General features: G+C 35.9%; 1 protein-coding gene and 1 long non-coding RNA gene across 4 annotated transcripts in view; both read left to right on the plus strand.

The window, feature by feature from the left end:
* The first annotated feature begins 260 nt into the window (after positions 1 to 260).
* On the plus strand, positions 261 to 2,942 carry LOC149848964 (uncharacterized). Of its 3 annotated transcripts, XM_090012979.1 has the most exons (5): positions 333 to 595; positions 1,061 to 1,469; positions 1,576 to 2,255; positions 2,342 to 2,536; positions 2,633 to 2,942. In XM_090012979.1, the coding sequence occupies exons 3-5, from the start codon at positions 1,636 to 1,638 to the stop codon at positions 2,823 to 2,825; spliced, it is 1,008 nt and encodes a 335-aa protein (XP_089869105.1). In that variant the 5' UTR covers positions 333 to 595; positions 1,061 to 1,469; positions 1,576 to 1,635; the 3' UTR covers positions 2,826 to 2,942. The 3 variants fall into 3 exon arrangements, with proteins under 3 accessions (XP_089869094.1, XP_089869100.1, XP_089869105.1); XM_090012968.1 differs by having other exon boundaries at positions 261 to 595; positions 1,061 to 2,255; XM_090012974.1 differs by having other exon boundaries at positions 261 to 595; positions 1,061 to 2,255; positions 2,638 to 2,942.
* Positions 2,943 to 4,409: 1,467 nt separating this feature from the next.
* The window catches only part of LOC149848965 (uncharacterized), a 56,714-nt gene continuing 33,900 nt past the window's right edge, over positions 4,410 to 27,223 (plus strand). The window contains exons 1-3 of the long non-coding RNA XR_016433188.1: positions 4,410 to 4,601; positions 4,699 to 4,733; positions 5,024 to 5,203. This is a non-coding gene — a long non-coding RNA (uncharacterized LOC149848965). The remainder of the gene's footprint in view (positions 4,602 to 4,698; positions 4,734 to 5,023; positions 5,204 to 27,223) is intronic.

Below are 27,223 nucleotides of genomic sequence, written 5' to 3' on the forward strand. Positions count from 1 at the left end.
ATACAACTGTATAGAGAAGGAGAGAAAGAGAGAGTTTGAGTCTATCAAAAAAAAAAAAAAATCAAGTGTAGGGTTCATATAAGAAAAAAAGTATGTAAGGCCGGTAATCGTAATTTTTGAAAAGAAAGAGGAAGGGATCATAAATTAAGAAAAAAGTATGTAAAAAAAATGGGAATTGGGGATGACTGTAATTTTTGGAAAGAAGGGAGAGAGGAATGATTTGTTTTTTAATAAAAAGTAGGTCGAGGTGGGTCTCTCGCAGATTGAAAAAGGAAGAAGTATGCTCTCTCTCTCTCCTCTTCTATTTGTTTTTCTTCCTTCTCTTCCTCTTTGTATTCTTCTTCCTTCTCTTCTTTCTTTTTTCTTCTTCTTCTTCTTCCTTCTCCTCCTCTTTCTTTCTTCTTCTTCTTCTCCCCCTCCTCCTCCTCCTCTACACCAAGTTCAACTCATCCTGTCTCGTTCCTGCATCCATATCCATGTGACAGATGCTACTTGGTAGATTTCAATAAGTCTATCAGAACTGCTATGTGAATCTGGTTCCAATCACATCAGGTCACTACCTGACTGTTGATAGCCCCATCAAGCTTCACCAAAGGTAGTATTCCATTGATATTCTGTTTGCAATCCATTTCCATTTCGCAGCTTGGCTCCAAATGATATCTTGCAAGTTCTTCCCCCTTCTTCGATCTTACATAGTTTTCAACGAAGGTCAGAGAGGCAAAACTAATTATACATAATTCTTTTAGTAGGCTGAACTAGTAGAAGCTTTATGACTTAGTGAGGGAGCATGGTTCTTTTCTTCTCTTTGGCACAATGTGTTTTCTTGGTCCCCGTAATAGTAAATTCTTCTTTTTATAAAGGAAGGCTACATTTAAGAGACATATTGCTTAGCATTGTTAACTTTTGTTTCGTTTTTTTTTTTTGACTGAATGCGATCCTGGATATTACTTGTGGACGTATTGTAGATTTTTGGAATGATTTCAGCAAAAACCATTGAATCCTTTCACAAAAGTTATTACCTTTTTGGTTCTGCTGTCAAGGTTTCTGTATGTTTACACAGGTGGATGTAATCTCTTGTCTGAAATGGAGATGTATGTGGATGATATATCATCAACTATTCGAAAAGCTAGAAATGCTGATATTTCAGCAGGAACATCTTCAGAAGGAACCTTTACATCGTCATCTGCGTCACAATCATCATCTTTGTGTCCATTACAACATGCACCACCTAGTGGTAGTGAATCAACCCCATATGTAGGACAAATATTTGCTAGTGATGAGGTTGCTTATGCCTTCTATAAGAACTTTGCCAAGAGAAATGGATTCTCAATTCGGCGCCAAAAAGCAACGAGGGAGAGATGGTCTCATGATAAATCTATTTACAGTAGATATTTTGTTTGTCATCGAGCCGGATGTCCTGTTCAAATGGTGGATGATAACAAAGTTCAGAGGAACCGTCAGTCTACAAGGTGCAAATGTTCGGCAGGAATGGGAATAAAAAGAATACTGTCAAGTGATTCAAGATGGACTGTTACTCATTTTACTAATGTACATAATCATGATTTACTTGATCAGGAGAGGGTACGCTTTCTCCCTGCCTATCGTAAGCTCACAGAAAATGACAAGAACCGAATTATGGTGCTTGCTAAGGCTGGTGTTAGTGTCAGACAAATTTTGCGGCATCTGGAATTGGAGCATGGTGTTGAGTTGGGATGCCTGCCATTCTTAGAAAAGGATGTTAGGAACTTCATCCAATCACTTAAAGTTGTTAATGAAAATGGACGAGATCTATCAGCACAGTGTTCTAATGCCCCTTTGATTAATAGGGGTAACCCAAGTAGTTCAAGCCAAAGTGACCTAGAAGTTCAGAGATTGGAATGGATTACATCAGAAATCGTTATGGAATTTAGAAAGAGAGGAGTGGGTTTTGAATTAATTAGAGGCAAACTGGTAAAGATCAGAGATTTGGTTAAAGGGCTTCAAAGCAAGAGTGATGCTACATCTAGCATAACACCAAGCCCTTTAGCAGAAACAGCTGCATATACTGATGCCATAGTCTTTGGTTCTGCATACAACTCTTTCCAAGTAGCTGCCAATGGACAATTGATGGATAAAAGGCCTAGAGAAGGTCACAAGTTGACCAAGAAACCTAGGTATTGCAAGGTGCCTTCCTGTGGCCAAACTGGTCATGACTCGAGAAATTGCCCCATGAAAAATGCTGCACAGATGGAGGTCGGTATGCAGGCTCCTATCAGGTGAGATTCTGCTCCAGTTCATGTTGCTTGTTTTGATTGTATACCACCAGCTGGTATTTATTTATTTTTTGTTGTATACATTGTAGTAATTTAGCGCGAGACCCTGCTCAAGTAGTTAGTAATGTGACATCTATTAATGAAAAGTCAAAAGAAGGTAGTAACTCAGCCAAGAAGCCTAGGTACTGCAAGGTGCCTTCATGTGGCCAAACTGGTCATGACTCAAGAAATTGTCCCATGAAAAGGACTGCACAACTGGAGATTAATAGCGAGTCTGCTATCAGGTGAGATTCTGCTCCAGTGCTTGTTGCATGTGTTGACTACTTGATTTTATATCCCCAGCTGGTACTTCAACTTATTTTTTGTTGTATCCATTGTAGTTTAGCGCACAACCCTATTGAATTATTTGATGGAACACCTATAAATGAAAAATCAAAAGAAGGCAGCAACTCAGCCAAAAAACCAAGGCATTGCAAGGTGCCTTCTTGTGGACAAAGTGGTCATGACTCCAGAAACTGTCCTATGAAACGCACTAGTGAATCAGTATTTGGAATCCAGTATGCTATCAGGTAATCCATAGCACACACTTATCATGGTTGTCTGATAATGCATGCAGTGGGCAGGGGCGGAGCCAGGAATTTAAAGTAGGGTGGGCACAAATGCACAATAAAAAGGAAAAATAATTTCTATAACAATATACATATATCAAATACTAAAACAAATATACATACATCGAATGCTAAAACAAATTAGAAAAAAACACAAAAAACCATCAAACCATAACAGAAATCAAAGATGGTATCATGATTATTGCTATTTGAAAAACAAACGCATGCTATATGAAACAAAAAAAAAACTAAAATTCTCATCTATACTGATTGAACCCCCCCCCCCCCCCCCTAAAATTTTGAGTTCCAACCGAAGTCCAGTATTCATTCTTCATGTTTAATGCTAATTAAAAGTAAAAATACATAACACCCTAAAAGCATAATGCAAAATTCATATCATTTAAACAAATACAAAATTGAAACCCTAATTCTTATATCACCAATTATGTATTTATGCTAATCAAGCATTTTGAATCATGCACAAAAATACCTGAATTAAATATTTATTTAAATGCTATTAAGAAAAAACACAAAAAACTCTAAAACCTAATTAAATATTCATGCTATTAAAAATACTAAATAAAAACCTCACATCCTGACAAACATCATTCATAGTTTTCATACATAAGTTAATTGAAACAAAAAAATAACAGAACCCCCAAATTTCTAACTAAAATCAATCCTGTCGATTATGTCAAATGTTGATTAAAAAAATAGAGAAATAACTAATTAATATCCATCACATTAAAACCTAAATTCTAATTGGAAAAAAGCACAAAAAGTCCTAAACCCTAGTGATTGAAAAACAACTATTTAAGAAAAAGTAAAACAAAAACCTAAATCCTAACGAATTAATTTCATGCGCTAATTGAAAAAAACTGTAATAAAAAACTAATTAAAAAATCAACAAACCCTAATCCTAAAAAAGGTCATGCAAAAAAGAAAAAATCATCCGATGAATGGCCTGATGCAGGGCACCGCCCAGGGCAGGGACGAGAGAGAGAGAGAGAGAGAGGATTTGGTTTTGTGCACGGTGCGTCGGAGGCTACTTCTGGACCAGGGGCAATGACTGGAGCCTTGCGAAACTTCGAGTGAGGTGGGTCATGGGGGTGGTCCGTGTCCGATGAACCTGTCACCTGTGCCTTATGGCTGTGGGGTCAAGGGGAGCGGGGGAGAGGCACACAAAAAGTAGAGAGAGAGAGAGAGAGAGAGAGAGAGAGAGAGAGAGAGAGAGAGAGAGAGAGGTGGGGTCAGGGGAGTCAAAGGAATCGAGAGATAGACAGAGAGGTGGGGTCAGCAGAGTCAAAGGAAAAAAAAATATGAGAGAGAGAGAGTATTCACCAATTGGCTCGGTGTCACCCTGATTGGTCAGGCATGAGTGGTGCCCACCCCGTCCTGGTCAAGGTGGGCACTGCCCACCTACGTTCTTGGTCAGGGTTGGCAACTTGGCAGTGTGCCCACCCTACCCACAATGTGGCACCACCTCTAGCAGTGGGAATATACTGAATCTTCTTTTTCTTTCTTTTTTTATTTTTCCTTTTGATTTCAGTTCAGTGCAAAATCACATTCAGATCAATATTCAGGACCCTTCTACAGATGGAATTTTGAAGGTGCTTGGTGAATCAGTGACAAAACCTAGGTGTTGCAAGGTGCCTAATTGTGGCCAAATTGGGCATGACTCGAGAAATTGTCCACTGAAAAAAGCTACTGAATCAGAAACTCCGATCCAGCTTTTGAACAAGTAATGCATATGTTCTTGGTGCTCTTTTTGTTATTTCCTAATTTATTGAGAGCAAAAAGTTTCTAAATTCTTGTGGCACTGCTTTTTCTGTGTCCAGGATATATTAAATCACTTGGCTAGCTATAACCTAAGGTAAAACTAAATTTGCTCTCTGTATCAGCATTATTACTCCTTTCTCATGCAAATGTTTGAAATTTATGAGGAAAATCAACGTGCACATGAGGAAATGTAGTGTTGTATAAGTAGGCTACAGGTTTTGATGCTTTTGTTAAATTGCACGAACTCATCAACGCTGCTTCTGTATCTGCTTGTTTCTTTTTGTTGTGCCCTGCACTTACATATTGATGTTTACTGCTTCACTTTCATAACTATGATGATTTTCTTTGATGGTGCAATAAGCTAACTTTCTGTCTTGTTTACAGCCTTTGTTGGTATCGGGTTTTTGCTAATGGTAGCAAACATCTCAAGTTTCCTTTTTTGTCCACCTGCTGGAAGGTCATACATGAGTTGGCTACCTATATTAGGAAATAACAATTTTCTTAAAGAACAAGATCAACATCTTTGGTCCAAACACAGCCCAGTGCTTCCAATTGAAGATGCAGGTATAATCTTTTGCAACTTTTTCCTTGTGAAAGATCTTATCAAAGTAGGATTCTTCATTTTGTTGATGCCAGACATGGTTTCCTGACCAATCAATATGAATTGGAATCTGTTATTGTTTTGTTCAATGAATTGTGAGTCTTATAAAGATGTGTATATTGCCATTTTGGTGTCAGTGCATGGATTTCAATGCTCATAACGCTTTGGCTATTCACTGTTTGCAGATTATACCTGTGTTATCTTTGCATTTATGATGTTTCTATTGATAGGTCATTATTTTTTCTTTTTGAAACCATGGACCAAACAAGTTCTTTGGAAGCTAACATTCTTGCAGTTGAAAACTGATCGTAATTGTAGTGGTTGTGTATATGTGTGTTTTCATGCAAAACGTGAACAGATTTAGATTAGTTTCTAATCCAATCAAGGATCTGTAGGTTTAATGGTGAGAGGAATCAGTAGGAATTTGGATATTTGAAGATTTTTTTTTTTGTAGTGGGACATGGAGAGTCATGCTCATGCATGTCACTAGTGGAACATTTTTACCTTAACATAGTCTTTTGTGATTAGATAAGGAGATTTAAGGTTGTGTTTTGAATCCTAATAGAATCATCATGTCTAGCACTCAACAACATCGGTTTGTCATTGTTATCATTGAAAAATTTTATTTTTGCAAGTCAAACTGACCTTTGAAAAAAACTTACCTTCATTTTAAAATACTGGTTAATTCTGAAGAATGAGACTCGCCTGTCGGTACGAGGTTCAACCGTTCTTGGTACCTTTATCAGGGGTAATCGAACCAATGATCAATCTGGTGCTTTGCTTTGCTCAACTTGTCTAAATCATGTTCTATTTCCTAAATGCACAAAGAATCAGGCATGTGTTATGAATTTATGAAAATGCAGGTGTGAAAACATGATGTTTGCCTTAAAAATTTGAAATACTTGAAAAATTCTTGAAAAAGATGATACTTTGAAAATCGTGAGCCTTGTTGAGAGAATATTTCTAAAGAAAAACAAGATTGATTTTTAAAGAAATCTTAAGTTTCGAAGAAAATTGATTTATGATAAAACTCAAAATGACTTAGAGAAAGTTGATTTCTCTGAATTTAAACTTTGAAAATGAGAATATAACTTAGAAAATCATGAATTAAGCTTTGAAAAATATTTGAGAAATTCTTGAAAAACCAAAGGATTTTCTGAGAAAATCGATTTTGAGAAAAATCAGGGTAAATTTAAGGAAAATCGATTTTTTTTGAGATGAAGTGATGAAATAAATCAAAAGAAAGGGGCGTGTGGTCCTGTGAAATACTTTCATGATGCCCTCTAAACCTAAATGATGTATGAATATGATTTTGAGAAAAGATTTCTAAGAAAATTGTTTGAAAAGAAATTTTTGTGCCTTATAGAATTTTCATGAATCAAATTCTCTACATATCCCTGACTATTACCACAGATATAGATTGAATATAACCCACTTGATTCTAAAAGGATAAAAACATTTATAAAAGATTGAAATATGCTATGGTTTTTTGAAAATAGCTTAAGAGTGTAGGTTGATTGGGGCTTAAAAGAAGACAGTAAATCTGAATTTCGTTCGTATTCTGACTATGACTATAAATACAAACTCGATTGAGTTTACCAACTCCCTAGAAGCTAGTGCACGTGCCATTCGTGTAGACCATGATGAAATTGAAATATGTGCATGAATGACAAACATGACAATTAAATATCAAAGTTTAAACTATATGCAATTCAAACCCTCGTTCTAAGCAGAAATTTAAATTCTTATTCCAACTTTATTTACAGTTTACATCACTAATTGAATAAAGGAAAATAAAAGAAAGTACAACCTTGAATATCCTTGCAAAACTGGAAAACTTGTTAGTGAAGATATGTTGGTTTTTCTAGATTTATCCAGTAATATCTAGAAATTATTAGATTTATCCAGATATAAGACTTTTTCCATGTTTTTTCTGATATAAACATAATGAAATATGAAATAAAATTGAAGAAATAATAAAGATAAACAACTTTGAAATTCGAAATTTGGGGGAAATTGACAAAAATACCCTTGAAAACAAGATTATGGTCTTGAAATTAGGGGTTTTCAAAAAATATTTTGGTAAAACTTTGGATTTAGGGTTTAAAAATACCCAAATCAAAGCCAAATCGAATATGCAATGTCCTAACATGATTCTAAACATGAAAAAAATCCTAAAAACATGAACTTTTATGAAAAAAATAAAAAATAACACAAAAATGCGATTTTGCCAGTGTTTCGGGATCCTGCGGGCACCCTGTTTTGCAATATATTCGATTCGAGCATCAAATGAGTTCCAAAATTAATAAAAATCGACACATACACTTTTGATAACCCTAAAATTAAATTGGAATTATAAAAATTTATTTTTGACATTATTTAAATTCTAAAATTGCACAAAAACCCTAAAACATGATATTTTTACCTGTGGGTACATACCTGTCACAGTGTCAGACCCGAATCAGAGGTCAAATCATTATAAAAATTCATAAATTTTTACAAAAGAATAATAGACGGAAAAACATAGATTCTCTCTTTTACAGATTAGAAAAATCATCTCCGGTTAGGGAGATATCGTTCCGGCAATCTATGCTTGAATTTAACGAATATAAAATATATTAAAACAGATACTTTCAGTTTCGGGCACAGGAAAAAATGACAAACAACAACAGAAAATTTTAAAAATTTAGCAGTGAATAGCAGACTCTCAGATAGAGATTTTTCCTTTTTACAGATTGTCAATCAGATCTTCGGTTAGGGAGATACGATTGACCCAAGTTGAATTAGGGTTTGGATAAAGCATAACGAGTTCTAAGGAATTGATCTTACTTTCTGACAAAGGAAAAATAGCAGACAAAGATAGAAAAATATAAGAAAATTACAACAAATACTAGGTATTAACACGAAGCTACTGCAATTTACGGATTGTAAATCAGACCTCAGATGACAGAAATATCGCATCTAGTGATTTTAGGTAACAAGGATCATGGTTTGACTTTTTATTTTTTTGACAGGATTTTCGAACCCAAAACCTTTTGATTTTTTTACATAGAGTCACTGACAAATCCTAGGATTAACCACAAAAAAAAATAGAAATTTCTACCAAAGATTTAAATACGAAACAATGTGATTTCTACAGACCTAGAATCAAAACACATGAATATCTGAGAAAATACTAAAAACTATGATTTAAACATGGAAATCAAATAAAAAAAATTACATAAACAATATAACAAAATTTAATTTAATGCTGAAATATATGGAATAAACACTAATATATTAAGAAAATAAATAAAAAATACAGGGAATCCATAAATGAAATTGATTTACCCTTTGAAAATATGGATTTAGCCCATTTAACGGGCAAATCTCATATTTCATTGGTTAAGAACATAGAAAACGTACATCTAAACGATTCTAACGGATTAGAATCCTAGAAAACATCCTCAAACTGAGTTAGATCATCTTCCTAAGTCGATTTTGGGGTTCTTGGATGAAACCCATGGTCAAAATCCATGAACAGGGGGGGGCGCCCATGGTGAAATCCATTGAAAATTCGTAAAAAAATAATGAAAAGAATAAATAAGGTATAAAAAATACCTTGGGGGCTGCAACTGCAATGTAGTAAGGAGGAGGTGGTGGAGAGGTGAGAGAAGCTCCAAGATTTCTCAAAAGGAAGCAATGGGGGTCGACCCCCCCCCCCATTGGGTTCTATTTATAGAAATAAATTAGGTCTTCTAAAAGAGTCCTAAAAAAATAGATTTCTTAAGGGGGGGGGATTTTTTTTGAAAAGTTTTAAACTAACCCTAGCCCTAATTAAGCTAATTAACACCTAACTAGACTCCTAACTATCTTAAAAAACCTCCAAATGTAGCGCCACCTAGCGTGGACCCACATTTAAAAACCACTAGTTAAAACTAAAATAAAAAAGGGTTTTTTGAAATCAATTTGGACTATTCTAAACCTCTAATCTAAGTAGGACACTGACTAACCCTGACTTCTTCAAATGTGGCGCCACCTTGAGTGAGCCCCACTTGAGTTTTTAAAAGCGATTTTAAAACTTGTAAATGAGAGACTTTTCAAAAGAGATTCAAAAGTAAACTTGAAATTGAAAGTTTTGAAATGACACAGAGTTCTGACTGGGTCAGAACTCCTCTAGATATGACGCCAACTTTGAAAATGGGTTAAAATCGACAAATGGAATTCAAAGGTTTTGAAAATAGGGTTCTGAGCAAACTGAAACTCTGGACCAGAGTCCTGAACCAATTAGAACTCTGAGATTTTAGATTTTTGAAAGCCAAATGAAGAAGTTTTTGAAAGATTTTATCAGAACTAGTAAAATAAGTCAAAAAATGCAGTTAGAGTTAGCGTCCTAACTCAATCAGAACTCTGAAATAGAGTCTTGAATCAATTGGAACTCTGCAAAATGACCTAATTTTTTTGAAAAACAAGTTAAGAAGGTGAAGATGGAGGTAAAACAAGATTCAGAATAGAGTCCTGATCATATTAGGACTTTGAGACAGAGTCCTGATCGGACTGAAACTCTAGATTTTGAGTCTTTTCTGAAAAACAGATAAAAGATTTTGCAAAATCAGTGAAAATAACAACAAACAGTGAAATTAAGATAGAGTCCTAATCCAACTGGGACTTTGGGAGCAGAGTCCTAATTTGTCTAGGACTCTCAGAATTCTGAATTTTCTAAGAAAATAGATAAAAGGATTTTGGAAAACAGGTGAAAATGAGGTAAATATTAAAGTTAGGTTAGAGTTCTGGTTCGATCAGGACTCTGAGGAAGAGTCCTAATTCGATTAGAACTATGAAAATTTTGGTTTTCTGCAAAGCAAATGATGTGATTTTAAAAAAGACTTGAAAACCAGTGAAAATGAAGTGAGAAAATAAACTCAGGATAGAGTCCTGATTTGACCAGGACTCTGGGGTAGAGTCCTGATTCGATCAGGACTCTGGAATAGAATCCCAGAATTTTGGAACTCTGTGATAGAAGTGTAACAGTTTTGAAATTTAGAAAGATAAATGAAGAAATTTTGGAAAGATTCTCTCAAAATTGAAATGAGGGTCAGAGTCCTGATCCAACCAGGACTCTTTGAATAGAGTCCTGGTTCAACTAAAACTCTGAGTTTTTTAATTCTCTTTGAAAGATTTGGTTAAAAACATGCAAAATAACGATGAAAGATAGAGTCCTAATCCGACTGAAACTCTGGAAAAAGAGTTATGATCCGATTAAAACTCTATAATTTTGGCTAAAACGGAAGATTTTGAAAACCACATGAGAAGGTTTTGAAAACAAGTGAAGAACATGAGTAAAGGGTGAAATCGAGATAGAGTCCTGATTCGATTAGGATTCTGGGAAAGAGTCCTAATTCGATTGAGACTCTAGGATTTTGGCCAAAACAAAGGATTTTGAAAGGTTTTCTAAAAAACAGGTAAAGATGGTAGTAAAAGATAGAGTTTTGATCCGACTGGAACTCTGGAAAAAGAGTCCTGATCCAATTAGGACTCTGAGATTTTGGCCAAAATGACAGAAATTGATAAGGCATATGACTATAACTGATTTAAAATCAAGATGGAGTTTTGAAAAGGCTTAAAAAGAAAAAAAAGACAGAGTCCTGATCTAACTAGGACTCTGGAATTTTTGAAAAATTTGATAAATGAAGGAATCCAGAAGTAACACCACCTAAATGAGTCTCAATCGATGATTGAAATCAGTTGAAATTGAATTCAGATTATTTTTCTAAAGAAAATGTTTTTGAAATAAGAAATGCAAAGCCCTGGGGATTGGCAAATGGAAAAATGTCGATTCAAAACCCAGGTATTTGAAATTGTTTTTGAAAGATGAGTTTTAAAATTGAATCTGGATTAAAAGATTTTGAAAACAGGAGTATTGGATCTCGATAATGAGATGTGATGACATGCAATGCCATGAAATGCAATGAGGTGATATGCCAAATGCATGCAATGATATGCAATGACATAATATAAACACTGGATGAGGTTAAAAATTTGGAGTTTTTACATATGCCCATCTTTGCTATTAAGCCGGTTGAAAGCCGAGCTTAGTGGCAAAGAAAAACACACCAACTTTAGACTATAAAAATGCCTTAGTTAGAAGAATCTGACTGGGTATGAAAGAATTAGCTCCTGTGGCGATGATAGATATGACATGGAGAATGAATGAGAAGATTCACCTCATTGAAATGGGGCTCAGGCTTAACCCTTAACCTGGATGAAACGAAAAATATCTTATGAAAGAACGAGGTTCGAGCTTAACCCTTAACCTAAAAGGGTCAATACTTCATGGAAAAACGAGGTTCAGGCTTAACCCTTAACCTGAAGGAGACGATACCTCGTGGAAAAATGAGGTTCAGACTTAACCCTTAACCTGAAGGGGATGATACCTCGTGGAAAAATGAGGTTCATGCTTAACCCTTAACCTGAAGGGGACGATACCTCGTGAAAAAATGAGGAGAAAACAGAATTCTCGAAAGAAGAAACCATGATGGGACCTTCGAATTTTGCACAAATATCCGAGAAGGGTTTGCAAAAGGAAGAAAGGGGGTTCCCTATAACTTGAAAATGGATTGATCTTGGGCGTCTCATTGCTGAGACTGAATGACTTTTAAGACAGATGACCTTTTGTAGAAACAATTCAGGTTTAACCCTTACCCTGAACGAGAACTGTCTATGGTGGGACAGTGGAGAGCACAGGGAAGTGTGCGAATCTGAGAACCCAGGCGCTCAGATAAAAACAAGAAGGGAAGGATCTTGAAAACTCCCATTATCAAGTCTTAAAAAGGGATAAAAACAATGCCAGGATATATCAAAATGGACACCAAGCTCTCGCTTCATGTGAGGATAACTTGAAAAGATCGTCATAAGATAAAATATATAGTTGATTCAAGATAATTGAAAATAAGCACATTTATATGAAAATACTCCCTCTTCTACCTTGAGTATTACCTCCAACTGGGCTAGCTTCGTAGAACTTAGGATCAAAATCAAATTATTTCTGTTGAGTTTCTTCAACGAAGCTATCCATTTTCTTGATATGAAAAGAAAGGAATTTGTTCTTGGTATCATGAAAGCAATTGATGAAAATGATATTGATAAAAGAATTTCATATAAATAAAGATGATTCTTGGTAGTTTTGGCAGTTTGATATCTGGGTTGTACCCATGATGATCTTTTTGCACTCTTTTGAGATATATAGAATGAGTTTTCCTTGGGGTTTGGCAAGAATTTCTTCACATCAACCTTCAACTTAACCGTGTTCTGATTTTTCGTGGAAGGACACGTCACAAACTCTTTCAACTAGGAGATGTTTTGCATCTTTTTTAGTCCCAAAAATTATATTAAGGATGTCATATCTTTTAATTGAAGTATCCTGATAATCTTTTGTCCTCTTTTGAGACATGAAAAGTGAGTTTCTTGGGATTGGGCGAGGATCTCATCACATCAGCCTTCAACTTAGTTGTGTTCTGATTTTCTTAAGGACACGCCACAAGCTCCTTCAACTTGGAGATATTTCACATCCTTTTTTATTCGCAGGAAGTGAATTGATAAAATGGTATTTTTGGTTGAAAATCTCTTTATGATGACAGTGATTAAATATCTTTTAGGGATTGTTGGGAGGTTTGTCGCATCAGCCTTCAACTTGATGATGATTTAAACTTTCCCTGGAAGGACATGTCGCATACTCCAATTCGGAGATGATCTGAGTCTTCTTTGTCCCCGAGGGTCTAACCCATCCATCAACCTTCAACTTGACGATGATTGAGAGATCCTTTTTGCAGATAGTTGATTTTAGCTTGATTGATTAAAGATATATTGAGATTGAATGAATTCTTTTTATATCGCCCAAGATATTTTCACTGTCTTATTACCAGAAGAACGATCTTTAAAAATGTGTCATAGCTATGATCAATATCAGTTCACTTATAGCTTCTCAACATCATTGAATTTTTCCTTTGCCTGTTATATCGAAGATTTTTCTTCATCCTTTTAGTTGACCAACAAAAACACTTTGAATTTTCTTCTTTCTTCGCAAGAGCTTTGTCCTTTTGGAAGAAATACTGAAAGTAATATAAGGTAAACTTTTGTGCAATAAAGATTTTGAGATCAACAACGGTCTTTCATGACAAATTGACAAAATATTCTTGGAATTCTTGGTGAAAGAAATCGCTTGAGGTCTAAATGACATATCCTTGACTAAATTCTTCTGTCCTTTCCCCAAAGAAGAGACTCAGGCTTGACCCTTACCTGAACGGATAATAAAAGATACTCCTCTTTTCCCTGAAGAGGAGGTGTTTGCAAAACAAACTTTCAAAGAGAAATAAAGTTTTCGTCAAAACTCCCTATCTCTAGGCTTCTCTTATGAAAATGGGGCCGCTAACAAAGGCTGTGAATGATATCATAAATGAGCGAGTCTATCACACTCTCTCTAAAAAAATGGTCCTTGATGACGGGATGGCCTAACAAAAAACATTTAGGGTTACAAGGAGTACGAGCTTCCTTCGAAACTCTTCCTGGAAAAAGGGTTCCTTGTATGACAATAAAGATTGTTTTGTAAACTGTTTCTGAAGCACGAGTCCCTTCAAACTCTCCCTAAAAAGGGGCTCAATGAACGAACAATAAAGACAAGCGAAAAGAGCGAGCTCACTCGAACTCTCCCTAAAAAAAAAGGGTCACTCGCAAGAGAAAAGATTGATTTTGAGCTAATCAAACGAGTTCGGCACAAAGGTTGAATCTTGAAAGACCATAATTGGCGGATGCGACCCAATGGTTGGAAAAATGTGGCTGACTTTGATAGAATTGATAACCCAAAGGTTTGCTAGATATGAATCGATGACCTAGAAGGAGTGAAAATGATTGACTGGAGTGACTCGAGGGTATGATAAAAATCGTTTAGCTCACAGATCTGAAGGTTGGCATTGAACTCGAACCCTAATGCGGGACTAGTGTTTGAATTGCAACCAGTATGAAAATCAAATTTTGAAGAAGCACCAGCACGAGTACTGGGTTTTAAAAACAAAGTACCAACACGAGCACTGGATTTTAAAAACAAAGTACCAGTATGAGCATTGGGTTTTGAAAACAAAGTACCAGTACGAGCACTGGATTTTACAAACAAAGTACCAACACGAGCATTGGGTTTTGAAAACAAAGTACCAACACTGGGTTTTGAAAACTAAGTACTAGCATTGGGTTTCGAAAATAAAGTATCAACACGAGCACTGGGTTTTGAAAATAAAGTACCAGCACGAGCACTGGGTTTTAAAACAAAGAACCAGCACGAGCACAGGGTTTTTGAAAAATTACTAGTATGAGCACTGGGTTTTGAAAAATTACCAGTACAAACATTGAGTTTTGAAAAATTATCAGTACGAGCACTGAGTTTTGAAAAATTACCAGTACGAGCACTGAGTTTTGAAAAATTACCAGTACGAGCATTGAATTTCAAAAAATTACCAGTACGAGCACTGGGTTTTAAAAAATTACCAGTACGAGCACTGAATTTTCGAAAATTACCAGTACGAGAACTGGATTTTGAAAAATTACCAGTACGAGCACTGAGTTTTTAAAAATTACCAGTACGAGCACTGGGTTTTGAAAAATTGCCAGTACGAGCACTGAATTTTTAAAAAAAGAAATTGCTAGTACAAGTACTAGACTATTAAAAATTATCAGTACGAACACTGAATTTTAGAAAATTATCAGTTGATTGTGATGAGAGATTTTTAATCTTCGCCCTCACGATGATTTGGACAATCTACCGGGGTCTCAAGATTTATCCCTTATCCTGAATGAAATTTGATGCAAATACAAAATGGATGCAAGCAAAAGCAAATGAATGTGAATATATGCAAGTGAACGCAAATGAGTGCGATCATGCATATATTTAGGGTTTATTTCATATTAAAATATACATGATTTCATGAGAAAACATATTAAAAACTCAATTTTATGCTAGTTTTGAGTAAACGTGTTAAAATGATAAAAAAATAGAAAATGCTTGAAAATTAGCTTTATTTTATAATTTAGTGTATATATTAGTGATTGTCATTAATACATGAGGTCTAATTATGAAAATAATAAAAAAAAAATTGAGTTAGAATAGGTAAAAATAAAATATAGTAAATTTGAGGTATTTTGCAAATAAGTTTTCTTTAGGAGAGGTTTCAAAATAAAATTTTCAGAAAAGAGAAGGACTTATGGAAAATGTTCAAAATTTATAAATATGATACGTAGGGTTTGAGTGGAGGGTCTTCTCTTTCTTGCCCAAGCCTTCTTTTCTTTCCCTTCCTCTCCACCTCTCCTTGCCTTTTCTTCTCCTTCTCTCTTTTTCTCATCCTCTTTCCGGTGGAGAATTTCGGCAATGACTGAAGCAAGAGAGAGGATTCCAACCTCTCTTCCCAACCAAGTCTGTAAGTGTATCCTTCTCTCTTCTTCCCTCCTTTTCTCATTTCTGAAAATTCGATTCAATTTGTTTCAGCATGTATGCTTGTTTTTTTTATCATCATTTTTTTAGTTCATTTTAATATTGCATCAATGTTTGCATCTACAAATGGCATTATGTTTTCTCATTCTCTTTTTTATTGTAGTAGTAGCATCATTCAGTTGATTTTACAGTAGTAGCAGTCATTTGCATTTTTTCCTTTGTATTCATGAATTCATCGCATTATGCATATTAGCTTCAACATGTCTTGATCTTCTATAACATGTTCAGAGGATAAGAATCATCTCTTACATCATTAGTTACATTAGTTTAGGTTTTGTCATCATTGTCATTAGTTTACAATAACATCAATTCGGTTATTGCAGAGCAGAGCATCATTAGAAGATAAAAGTTCTTAATCTGATCGATTATGTTTGTTTCCGATAATGAAGTGATAGAAATCCATCGATCGAATGTCTTTCAATCGATCAGATGTCTGATCAACTTCCATTGCCGTGTTTTTAACATCAGAAAAAAGATAGTCAGATATTTGGATCAATGTCAGAAAAAGAAGGCATTTTATTCTGTTGATGGTCGTGACTGAAATCTGAGTTCCAGGAATTATTTTTTTCAGAGCAGATCGAAATTGATTTTTGGAATCGATTCCAATTTATCAGAATCCTGTAACGTTCTGATCTAATTGAATTGAGCCGGTTAATTCTTAATCGATCATCCGATCAATTATCATTTGACTCCCGACAATTGAAGCTTGGCTTGTATGAGTCGTCCGGTGATCACCTACTATTTGCTGTTTTCCGGCGATTGAATGTGAGAATCCGATCGATCGATCGACTGCCTGATTTTGATCGACCGAATGACTAGATCGATTCCAGTTTGTCAGAATTGTATTGATGCCTGATCTAATTGAAGATCATTGGAATTTCGATCGATTGAATTCCAATAATCGAGTATCTGAGTTTTGATCGACTGCTTACGGATCTCCGGCAAGTGTGGTTGTTTACTAATCTCTGGTGATTATTGTTTGAAAGCTGATTGATTCATTTGTGGCATCGACCGAATGTTTGTTTTCGATCAAGCTATTGATTTTTGAGCACTAGCTAATCTGAATATCGATCGAAGACTTGAGAATTTTGAACTATCAGAGTTGATTTCTGAAGGTCTAATGTCTGAAGATGTTAGTTTTTATAAGAATATTTGATCGAATGAATAATTTTCTTTCTGAGCATTGATTTTTGAGCTCTGTCTAAGCTACTGATTTCTTGACCGTTCGGATTATTGGTTGACCATCTAATTTCTGAGCAATATTAGAGCTCCGATCTGGTCACCGGTCTAACTTCCGGTCTACTATCTGTTTGATGCATGACCATTATTGTTGATTTTGATCATATGCTACTAGCTGATTAGTAACTGCATTTACTTAGTGTTTTGATATTAGGTTTAATTAGTGGATTTGAAATAATTAGCATTGGTAATTGCTTCATAATTAGAATACTTAACTAATTAGTAATTAGTTTTACTTAGTTAAGAAAATGTTGTCAATTAGTTTTTGATATTACATTTAGTTCTTAAAATTACTTAGTGAGTTGTCATTAGGTTTATATAGTTCATAGTTATCTTGCATACATTAGCATTATTAGTTTAGCACAGTTTCTATTTCTATCTCTTGTACTGCTCGTGTTTGTTTGATTTGTGCAGGATCACATAGCAGTGGAGCGGAAGTGATCGAGTGACACGGAAGCATAAGAGTAGAATATTTTTGCTTTTATTTTAGAATTTAGGAATTTAATTTTGGGTTGTAATAAAGTCTTTTTACGCCCTCTGTGTAGGGTATTCATTCATTGTAATAGCCAAGTAGTTTAATTTTCTTCGTACTTTTCATTTGGGCAATAAAAAATAGTTTAGCCTGTGTGTTTGAATACAAGTATTTCCCGTTCCCTGAGTACGACCCGGTCTCTACCACTAGTGAGAACCGGTTTTTATTATTTGATGTCTGGTTTTCACATGCTTTTCATATAAAATCTTTTCAAAACTACAACGATTTCAAAAAGACATTAAATTTTTGATGCCGTTGCCAGGGAACGGCGAAATACTAGTATTCACTTTATTCCCTTTGTTTGTTCTCGTATTCCTAGGTTGCTAGTTGCTTTTCATACTTAGGATAGAACCACGCGTTTGCACAACGTAGAGACTATCTTACTTTCTTGCACAACCCACCTATAGGATTCCCTTAGAGGTAACTGCGCATGATTGGTACCGTGCTCATAGCTTGCTTTTTGCAAATCCCTGCTTAGTGCAAGTGTGTGGTGTTTGTTACTCGCTTTTTAGTTGTTTTACTGTTTACTCGCTTTGTGGTTTGCGTGGTTTGGCTGCTTAGTGCGTTCGGTAGAAAACCTAAAGTTAGGACGTGTGCTACACCGGTCTACTCTAAGGTGTACGCAATGGCTGACGATCATCATTTGATCCGTCCTTTGAGGGAGTACTTCATGCTAAATACGTATACTCCCGCCTCCTGCATCACGAGACCTGATATAGGAAGAAGCCATTTTGAGATTAAGGCCAGTGTTATTCAAATGCTACCTTTGTTTTATGGCCTTAGTAATGAAGACCCATATCGTCATCTCGACGAATTCCTTGAGATTTGCTCGACAATGTGAATCAATAACTTTGAAGATGATGCTATGAAGTTGACTTTATTTCCGTTTTCTCTCAAGGATAAAGCCAAGCACTGGCTAAAAGCTCTTGAGATGGTTAGTATCACCACTTGGGAAGGAATGCAGCGCGAATTTCTCAAAAAGTATTTCCCAATTAGTAAAACAAATCAGTTTCGTAGAGCTATAACCAGTTTTTCTCAAATTGAGGGAGAACAATTTCATGAGTCTTGGGAGATGATAAAAGATCTTCTCCGCAGGTGTCCTTACCATCAGGTACCTCGTTGGCAGTTGGTGCAGTATTTCTATGGCGGTCTTACTGAGAAGAACCGTCAAATGGTTGATTCGTCTTGTGGGGGTACTTTTATGCTCAAGAGTGAGGATGAGGCGTGATCTCTATTTGAGACCTTGAGTGAAAATACGATGCATCATGCCTTGTCTTCATGGCTCGATAGGACCACATATGTGCCTAGTGGTCTTAGGAAAGTTGGGATTTTCGAAGTAGGGTCCGAGCGAGAATTGCAAACCAAGGTCGACCTGTTGACTAGGAAATTAGATCAATTCCTAGCAAATTCTTCATGAAGTCCAGTAGGAAGAGTGTGCGAGCTATGCGCTAGCCCTGCACACTGTATTTTTGAGTGTCCGACAGCACTGTTATATCCTGAATTCGTTCAGGAGCAGGTGAATGCTGCCCAAGGTTTCGCTGGACCTGTGAATGATCCATTTGCACCCACATATAACCCGGGATGGCGAAATCACCCTAATTTTGACCCACCCCACCAGCCCTCTTAGACACAGCACAGACAGGTAACCTTCAATAAGGTTACTCGCATCCCACATTGCCACCGTCCCACCCCGCGCTCAGCTTGCCATCTCCTCAAGAGCCCACATCGAGCTTATCTTTTCAGGAGAAGTTGTTAGAAGCCTTTTCTGACATTAAGGCCACACTCTGTTCCCACATGCATTCAATAGCCAAGCTAGAGACTCAAATGAGACAGTTGGCTAAGGCTTTCAGCAGGCAAAACGATGAGGGCCTATCTAGTTTGTCTGTTGTCAACCCAAAGGGAAAGGATCCCATGTCATTTAACCTGCACTCCACAGATTCACATCCTGCGCAGGTTAAATTTGTTACATCCCTTAGGAATGGGAAGGCGTGTCACCCTATTCAGTAATCGATTCATGAACCCAATGTCATACTCACTGATGAGTCGATCTCCTCTATTAGGACCCAGGAGAAGGGGCAAGGCTCACAACTTCTACAGTCATCATATATTTACCGAGCCCCAGTCTCCCAGGCATTCAGACCGTCAATTGCTTTTAGCAAGCAAGATGTGCGGATGCAAAAGATGCTTGACCTAGTCAAGCCGGATCATGACCACCACTTGTTTGAGGTTGCATATATCAATAGTCGATCGGTCCTAGACTCTCCTTTTAAGAGTAGTCTCTCAGAGGAGACTAACCTCTGTTTTTCCTGTAGCGAGAGTCATAATATTATTTTTAGGGGGTCGAGTGGGCGGGAATACAGTGCGCAGTGTCACTGATGACACTCTTTTTCTCAGAGAGCCCGATTGAGCACGACTTCACGTCCATTGATCTCATGGACGATGAAGGTTTTTTCAGGGATCCGTCTGGCTGGGGACGTAAAACTTAGCGCTTTATGGGAGGCAACCCATATTTGTGATGTACCATTAGTAGCTTTAATATTTTTCTGTTTTTTTAGGTAGTTTTTCTTTATGAGCGTCAAGCCTAGATCATGTATGCATTGTATTCTTTTGCATATTTCTATGAGTTGTAAACTGTGAGACAGGTGAAACCTATGCAGAGTCATTCGCATGTCGTATCAGGTAAGGTTCCACAGTGTGGATCAGGTGACCTCTACCCTTTTCTCCCATTCATTTCGTTCTCATATGCATTCACTAAGTTTCATGCAAGCATGGGGGAGTGCCACTGAGGACAGTGTCATTCAAGCATGGGGGAGGATGTAGTTGGCATACCCAAATTTTTTCATGCCTTTATACTTGCATGTTTCATGTCAACTCATAAAAATTGGGCTTTTAAGGAACGAGTTTGAACTTATATGACTGCGTTGCAACATCTAATGTTTTTAGAGAATTTTTAAGCCCCATAAAATTTTTTTTCTGACACGATTCTAGTAAACCGTGGTTGTTTATGTGGATTTCAAAGAAATGATTATAGATGCATGTTAGAGTTTATTTTGAATCACAAGTATGAATATGCACAGTTTTATTTTTTGAAAACTAAGTAAATGAACAACATTGCAAAAGAGCTCAAAAAGTGAAAAAAAGCATATGTTTAGTTATTTGATATCTTCGTACTCCCTAGTAACTGGGCTTAGACACAAGTTGAAGTGTTTGAGTTTCATATCGAAAAGGTTAACGAAAGAAATCAATTCTTTGTCTACGTCGATATCTGTAGCTTATTTTGTTTGAGCGAGTAGAGCCTGAGGGGTGTTTACACTTGATGCCCTAAAGCCATCCGTTACATGGACTTTATAAAGAACCTAATAGATATTGACATTGCACATGACAAAGAAGTAAACTATAAAAAATTGAAGGTCTAGTGACTCGAGCAATTAAGTCCGAGGGATACTTTGTATCTGGTGCCCTAAGGTTGTCTAGCGTGGGAGTCATTGACCTAAAGCTCGTTACATGGGTCACAAAAACTGAAAATTTGATATAGTGCTCAATAAAAGAAAGAAAAAAAGAAAAAAATATGTGAAAAATTAAAAATCAAGAAAAAGGAAAAAAAAAGAGCGTAAAAGAGAAAAGTTCACTACTTAGAAGTAAATATTGAGAAAACCTGTGCAGAACACATATGAGTGAGGATAAGTAAATAATAACATGTATGTATTTGAATTTCTGAGAATGAAACATTAATGATTATGCTATTTAGAAAAGTGAAAGAAATCTTTTATTCGGTGGTGGAAGAGCATAAAATATTTGTGAAAACAAACTCCTTGACTGCCTAATGATTTTTAAAGTTGAATTTTATGTATACATGATAGAGATGTTTGTTGTTAGCATCACTGCAAACCCTCACGAGACCTTACTCATCCACTGGGGTAACCCAAGGGTTGAAAGAGCTTGTTGCGTGTGCTAAATGCAACCGTGATTCCTACGAAAGTGAGTTAGTGATAGTTTGATTTCTTGCATATATTTAGGGTTTATTTCATATTAAAATATGCATGATTTCAAGAGAAAACGTATTAAAAACCCAATTTTATGCTAGTTTTGAGTAAATGTGTTAAAATGATAAAAAAATAGAAAATGCTTGAAAATTAGTTTTATTTTACAATTTAGTGTATATATTCGTGATTGTCATTAATACAGGAGGTCTAATTCTGAAAAAAAAAATTATAGTTAGAATAGGTAAAAATAAAATATAGTAAATTTGAGGTATTTTGCAAATAAGTTTTCTTTAGGAGAGGTTTCAAAATAAAATTTTCAGAAAAGAGAAGGACTTATGGAAAATGTTCAAAATTTATAAATATGATACGTAGGGTTTGAGAGGGGGGTCTTCTTTTTCTTGCCCAAGCCTTCTTTTCTTCCCCTTCCTCTCTACCTCTCCTTGCCTTTTCTTCTCCTTCTCTCTTTTTTTTCCCTATTTTTCTCATCCTCTTTCCGGTGGAGAATTTCGGCAATGACTGAAGCAAGAGAGAAGATTCCAACCTCTCTTCCCAATCAAGTCTGTAAGTGTATCATTCTCTCTTCTTCCCTCTTCCTTTTCTCATTTCTAAAAATTCGATTTAATTTGTTTCAGCATGTATGCTTGTTTTTTTTATCATCATTTTTTTAGTTCATTTTAATATTGCATCAGTGTTTGTATCTACGAATGGCATTATGTTTTCTCATTCTCTTTTTTATTGTAGTAGTAGCATCATTCAATTGATTTTACAGTAGTAGCAGTCATTTGCATTTTTTCCTTTGTATTCATGAATTCATCGCATTATGCATATTAGCTTCAACATGTCTTGATCTTCTATAACATGTTCAGAGGATAAGAATCATCTCTTACATCATTAGTTACATTAGTTTAGGTTTTGTCATCATCGTCATTAGTTTACAATAACATCAATTCGGTCATTGCAGAGTAGAGCATCATCAGAAGATAAAAGTTTTTAATCTGATCGATTGTGTTTGTTTCCGATAATGAAGTGATAGAAATCCATCGATCAAATGTCTTTCAATCGATCGGATGTCTGATAAACTTCCATTGCTGTGTTTTTAACATCAGAAAAAGATAGTCAGATATCTGGATCAATGTCAAAAAAAGAAGGCATTTTATTCTATTGATCGTCGTAATTGAAATCTGAGTTTCGGGAATTATTTTTTTCAAAGCAGATCAAAACTGATTTTCGGAATCGATCGGAGGCTTGGATCAATTCCAATTTATCAGAATCCTGTAAGGTTCTAATCTAATTGAATTGAGCCGGATAATTCTTAATCGATCATCCGATCGATTATCATTTGACTCCTGACAATTGAAGCTTGGCCTGTATGAGTCGTCCGGTGATCACCTACTATTTGTTGTTATCCGGCGATTGAATGTGAGAATCCGATGGATCGATCGATCGACTACCTTATTTTGATCGACCAAATGACTAGATCGATTCCAGTTTGTCAGAATTGTGTTGATGCCTGATCTAATTGAATATCATTGGAATTTCGATCGATTGAATTCCAATAATCGAGTATCTGAGTTTTGATCGGCTGTTTACGGATCTCCGACAAGTGTGGCTGTTTACTAATCTCTGGTGATTATTGTTTGAATGCTGATTGATTGATCTGTGGCATCGATCGAATGTTTGTTTTCGATCAAGCTATTGATTTATGAGCACTGGCTAATCTGAATATCGATCGAAGACTTGAGAATTTTGAACTATCAGAGTTGATTTCTGAAGGTTTAATGTCTGAAGATGTTAGTTTTTGTAAGAATATTTGATCGAATGAATAATTTTCTTTCTAAGCATTGATTTCTAAGCTCTATCTATGCTACTAATTTCTTGACCGATCGGATTATTGGTTGACCATCTGATTTCTGAGCAATATTCGACCTCCGATCTGGTCACCGGTCTCACTTCCGGTCTACTATCCGTTTGATGCTTGACCATTATTGTTGATTTTGATCATATGCTACTAGCTGATTAGTACCTGCATTTACTTAGTGTTTTGAAATTAGGTTTAATTAGTGGATTTGAAATAATTAGCATTGGTAATTGCTTCATAATTAGAATACTTAACTAATTAGTAATTAGTTTTACTTAGTTAAGAAAATGTTGTCAGTTAGTTTTTGATAATACATTTAGTTCTTAAAATTACTTAGTGAGTTGTCATTAGGTTTATATAATTCATAGTTATCTTGCATATATTAGCATTATTAGTTTAGCACAGTTTCTATTTCTATATCTTGTACTGCTCGTGTTTGTTTGATTTGTACAGGATCACATAGCAGTGGAGCGGAAGTGATCGAGTGACACAGAAGCATAAGAGTAGAAGATTTTTGCTTTTATTTTAGAATTTAGGAATTTAATTCTGGGTTGTAATAAAGTCTTTTTATGCCCTCTGCGTAGGGTATTCATTCATTGTAATAGCCAAGTAGTTTAATTTTCTTCGTACTTTCCATTTGGGCAATAAAAAATAGTTTAGCTTGTGTGTTTGAATACAAGTATTTCCTGTTTCCTGAGTTCGACCCGGTCTCTACCACTAGTGAGAACCGATTTTTATTATTTGATGTTTGATTTTCACATGCTTTTTATATAAAAATCTTTTCAAAACTACAACGATTTCAAAAAGACATTAGAGTGCAAATAAGTGAGTGATGAACGATTTTGTTTGATCCTGCTTGCATATAGGGTATTTTGAATAAAAGTTGAGTTTTATTACAAAAATGCCCCACTGTATTCTGGGAGAAAGACATTGAGATAAAAGAGTAATTCATCATTTTTAAAGGAAATTTATTAAGGAATACAAAAGTTAGAATAAAAGTTTTCTAAGTGTAGAATTTTTTCAAATGTCGGGCATTGATAGGATCGGGTAATTCTACCCCGTCTGCATTAATTAGACAATATGAATTATGTGGTAACGCTTCTTTGACAATGTAGGGACCTTCCCAGTTTGATCACCATTTGCCACGTCGGCGATGCTTGAGATGAATTGTTGTTCTAAGGACCAAATCATTAACTTAAATCTTTTTTTGATGACTGACTTGACATATTGCCTAACTATTCTCTGACTATAAGATTGCGCATGCTCTGCTGCTTTGGGTCTTCTCTCATCGAGTAGATCTAACTGTATCAATCTCTGTTGCTGATATTGATCGAGCGGTAGCTATAGGAGAGATGCGAATTTAAGGGCAGACTTCTAAACATGAAGAGACAATACCACATCGGTTCCGTAAATAAGTTTTGAAAGAGTTGCATTAGTTGGGGTCCGAATGGTGGTTCGATATGCTTAGAGTGCATCGTGAATTTTCTCGTGCCAATCACAACCCGTCTCAATGGTTCTTTTCAGGATGCAAATCAAAATTTTATTTGTAGCTTTCGCCTAACCGTTCCCATGAGGATAGTAGGGAGCTGAGAAATGATGATGAATTCTAAATTTTGAACAAAATGTCTTCATTATCTTATTCTTGAAATGAGTACCATTATCTGAAATAATGTCGTGCGGTATGCCAAAATGACAAAGAATATTATTGTGAATGAACGAGACCATATGTCGGTCTTTCATTGTACTCAAAGTGACAACCTCAACCCACTTGGTGAAATATTTTGTCACGATAAGGAAATATTTATGGCCATTGGAGGCAGAAGGAGTAATTGGGCCTACGACATCGAAAGCCCACATAGAGAATGGCCATGGAGATACAACTGATTGTAAATATGTGGCTGACGCATGGATGAAAGGCGCATGCGTTTGGCATTGAACACATCTCTTTATAAAATGATAGCAATCTTGTTGCATGGTCTTCCAATAGTACACTGCCCGAATGATCTACTTAACAAGAGTTTGATAACTGATGTAGCCACCATAAATGCCTTCGTGCGCTTCTTGAACAAATTTTTTGGCTTTATCTTCATCTAAGCACCTGGAATACTCAGAGCTGAACCCACGACGATATAGAATATTGGCAAGAATAAAATATCGGGCAGACATGCGTTGAATCACTTTCTGCTCCTTCTTTGACAATTCAGGTGGAAGCTCACCGGTTTCGATAAAATTTTTGATATCCTGGTACCAAGGCTTCTGCTTCTATTCAACCTGGTTGATTTGCATAACTGGAATGAAGGCAGGTTGATCGAGTTTGTAGATTTTAAAAGAGCGACAAAATTCACTGTCTCTGAAAGACATAATGGAGCCTAGGCTGGCTAAGCCATCAGCTATTTGATTAAACTCTCTTTTGATATGAAAGAACTGGAATTCATTGAAGGTATCGATGATGGCTAAAACAATTTTTTGATAAGGAAATAGCTTCTCATCTTTTACCTACCATTCGACTTTGACTTGGCTGACAATGAGTAGCGAATCGTCGAAAGCATGCACTCTTTTGATATCGAAGTGTTGCAAAATTCTCAGACCTTGTATTAAGACTTCATACTCGGCCATATTATGAGTGCATTGAAAATCAAGTTTGAGGGAGAAAGGGATCATCGCCTTCTCAACTATGATCAATAAGATCCCGATCCCTATGCCGACCATGTTCTTGGAGCCATCAAAGAACAAAATTTAAACTGGAGATTGCTGAATATTATTGATGCGCTCATCGAGGAAATCATCTTCAGCCTTTACATCTTCTAACAAAGGAAAATCGGTTAGCTGGTCGGCGATAGCCTGACCTTTAATTGGCTTCTGAGAGACATACTTGTTATCGTCGCACAAATTTCCCCGTCTTCTCTTCCCTGCGGAAGAGAGAGGAAAGTGCTTTCGCGATTCAAACTTGACCGGATTTTGGAAATTGTTTTGAAATACTCGCCTCCGTTTTTGAAAATAGCGGGAAAATCCATGGGATGGGGCTCGACCTGTCGGTACAAGGTTCGACCGTTCCTGCCGTCTTTAACCAGGGTAATCAAACCAAGGACCAAAATTGTGCTTGACTTAGTTAAATCGTCGAAATTGTGTTCTATCCTAAATGCACAGAGAATTCAGGCATGTGCTATGAGATTTTGGAAAATGTAAGTTGGAAAAATATGATACATGCTTAGAAAACATTTGGAGTTGAAAGATATTTCTCAGGGAAAGTTAATTTCTCAGGAAACTCAGATGAAAGGGGTTTTGAAATCACGAGAAAGTTCATAAAGATGTGGGAAAATCATGAATGGATGAAAATCCTGAGAAAATGGAAAGAATTCTTGAGAAAAGGGTAAACATTTGAAGGGAAAATGCTTGTCAGGAAAAGCTTCAAGTTTTTGAAAGCTTTCTTTGGAAAATGGTTGAGATTCATTGAAAAATTCTTTGGAGAGGGCGAATTGAAACTCGGGAAACTGAAATTTTGAGATTCCTAGCCTTGAAACACTTGGAAATCGATTTTGATCTTTGAGAAAGATGAGAGACTCCTTTTAAAAATCTTGAGAAAATAACTTTTTCCATGGAAAACTGTGGAAAAACTTGACTTGGGAAAACCGATTTTGAAAAATTCTCAGAGTTTCTTGAGAAATCGATTTCTTGAGAATGAAATTTTCTTAAGAAAATCATGAGAAAACCAATGATTTCATGATGCAAATGATATGAGTGAATGAATGCACTTTGAAAAGATTTTCTGAAAAATTTGTTGAAAAAATGTGTATTAAGTCAAAATAAATCCTTCACATATTCTGACTGTGGCCATGAACATGTTAAGAGTTTAATTGA

This window comes from Nuphar pumila, chromosome 1, assembly GCF_984573655.1.
Source record: "Nuphar pumila chromosome 1, dmNupPumi1.hap1.1, whole genome shotgun sequence".
Taxonomy (NCBI): domain Eukaryota; kingdom Viridiplantae; phylum Streptophyta; class Magnoliopsida; order Nymphaeales; family Nymphaeaceae; genus Nuphar; species Nuphar pumila.

Coding starts and splice junctions, on each gene's coding strand:
- LOC149848964 (XM_090012968.1), top strand. CDS start 1,084: ATGGAGATGTATGTGGATGATATATCATCAACTATTCGAAAAGCTAGA. Junction 2,256..2,341: donor GGTATGCAGGCTCCTATCAG/GTGAGATTCTGC, acceptor TATACATTGTAG/TAATTTAGCGCGAGACCCTG. Junction 2,537..2,632: donor AATAGCGAGTCTGCTATCAG/GTGAGATTCTGC, acceptor TATCCATTGTAG/TTTAGCGCACAACCCTATTG.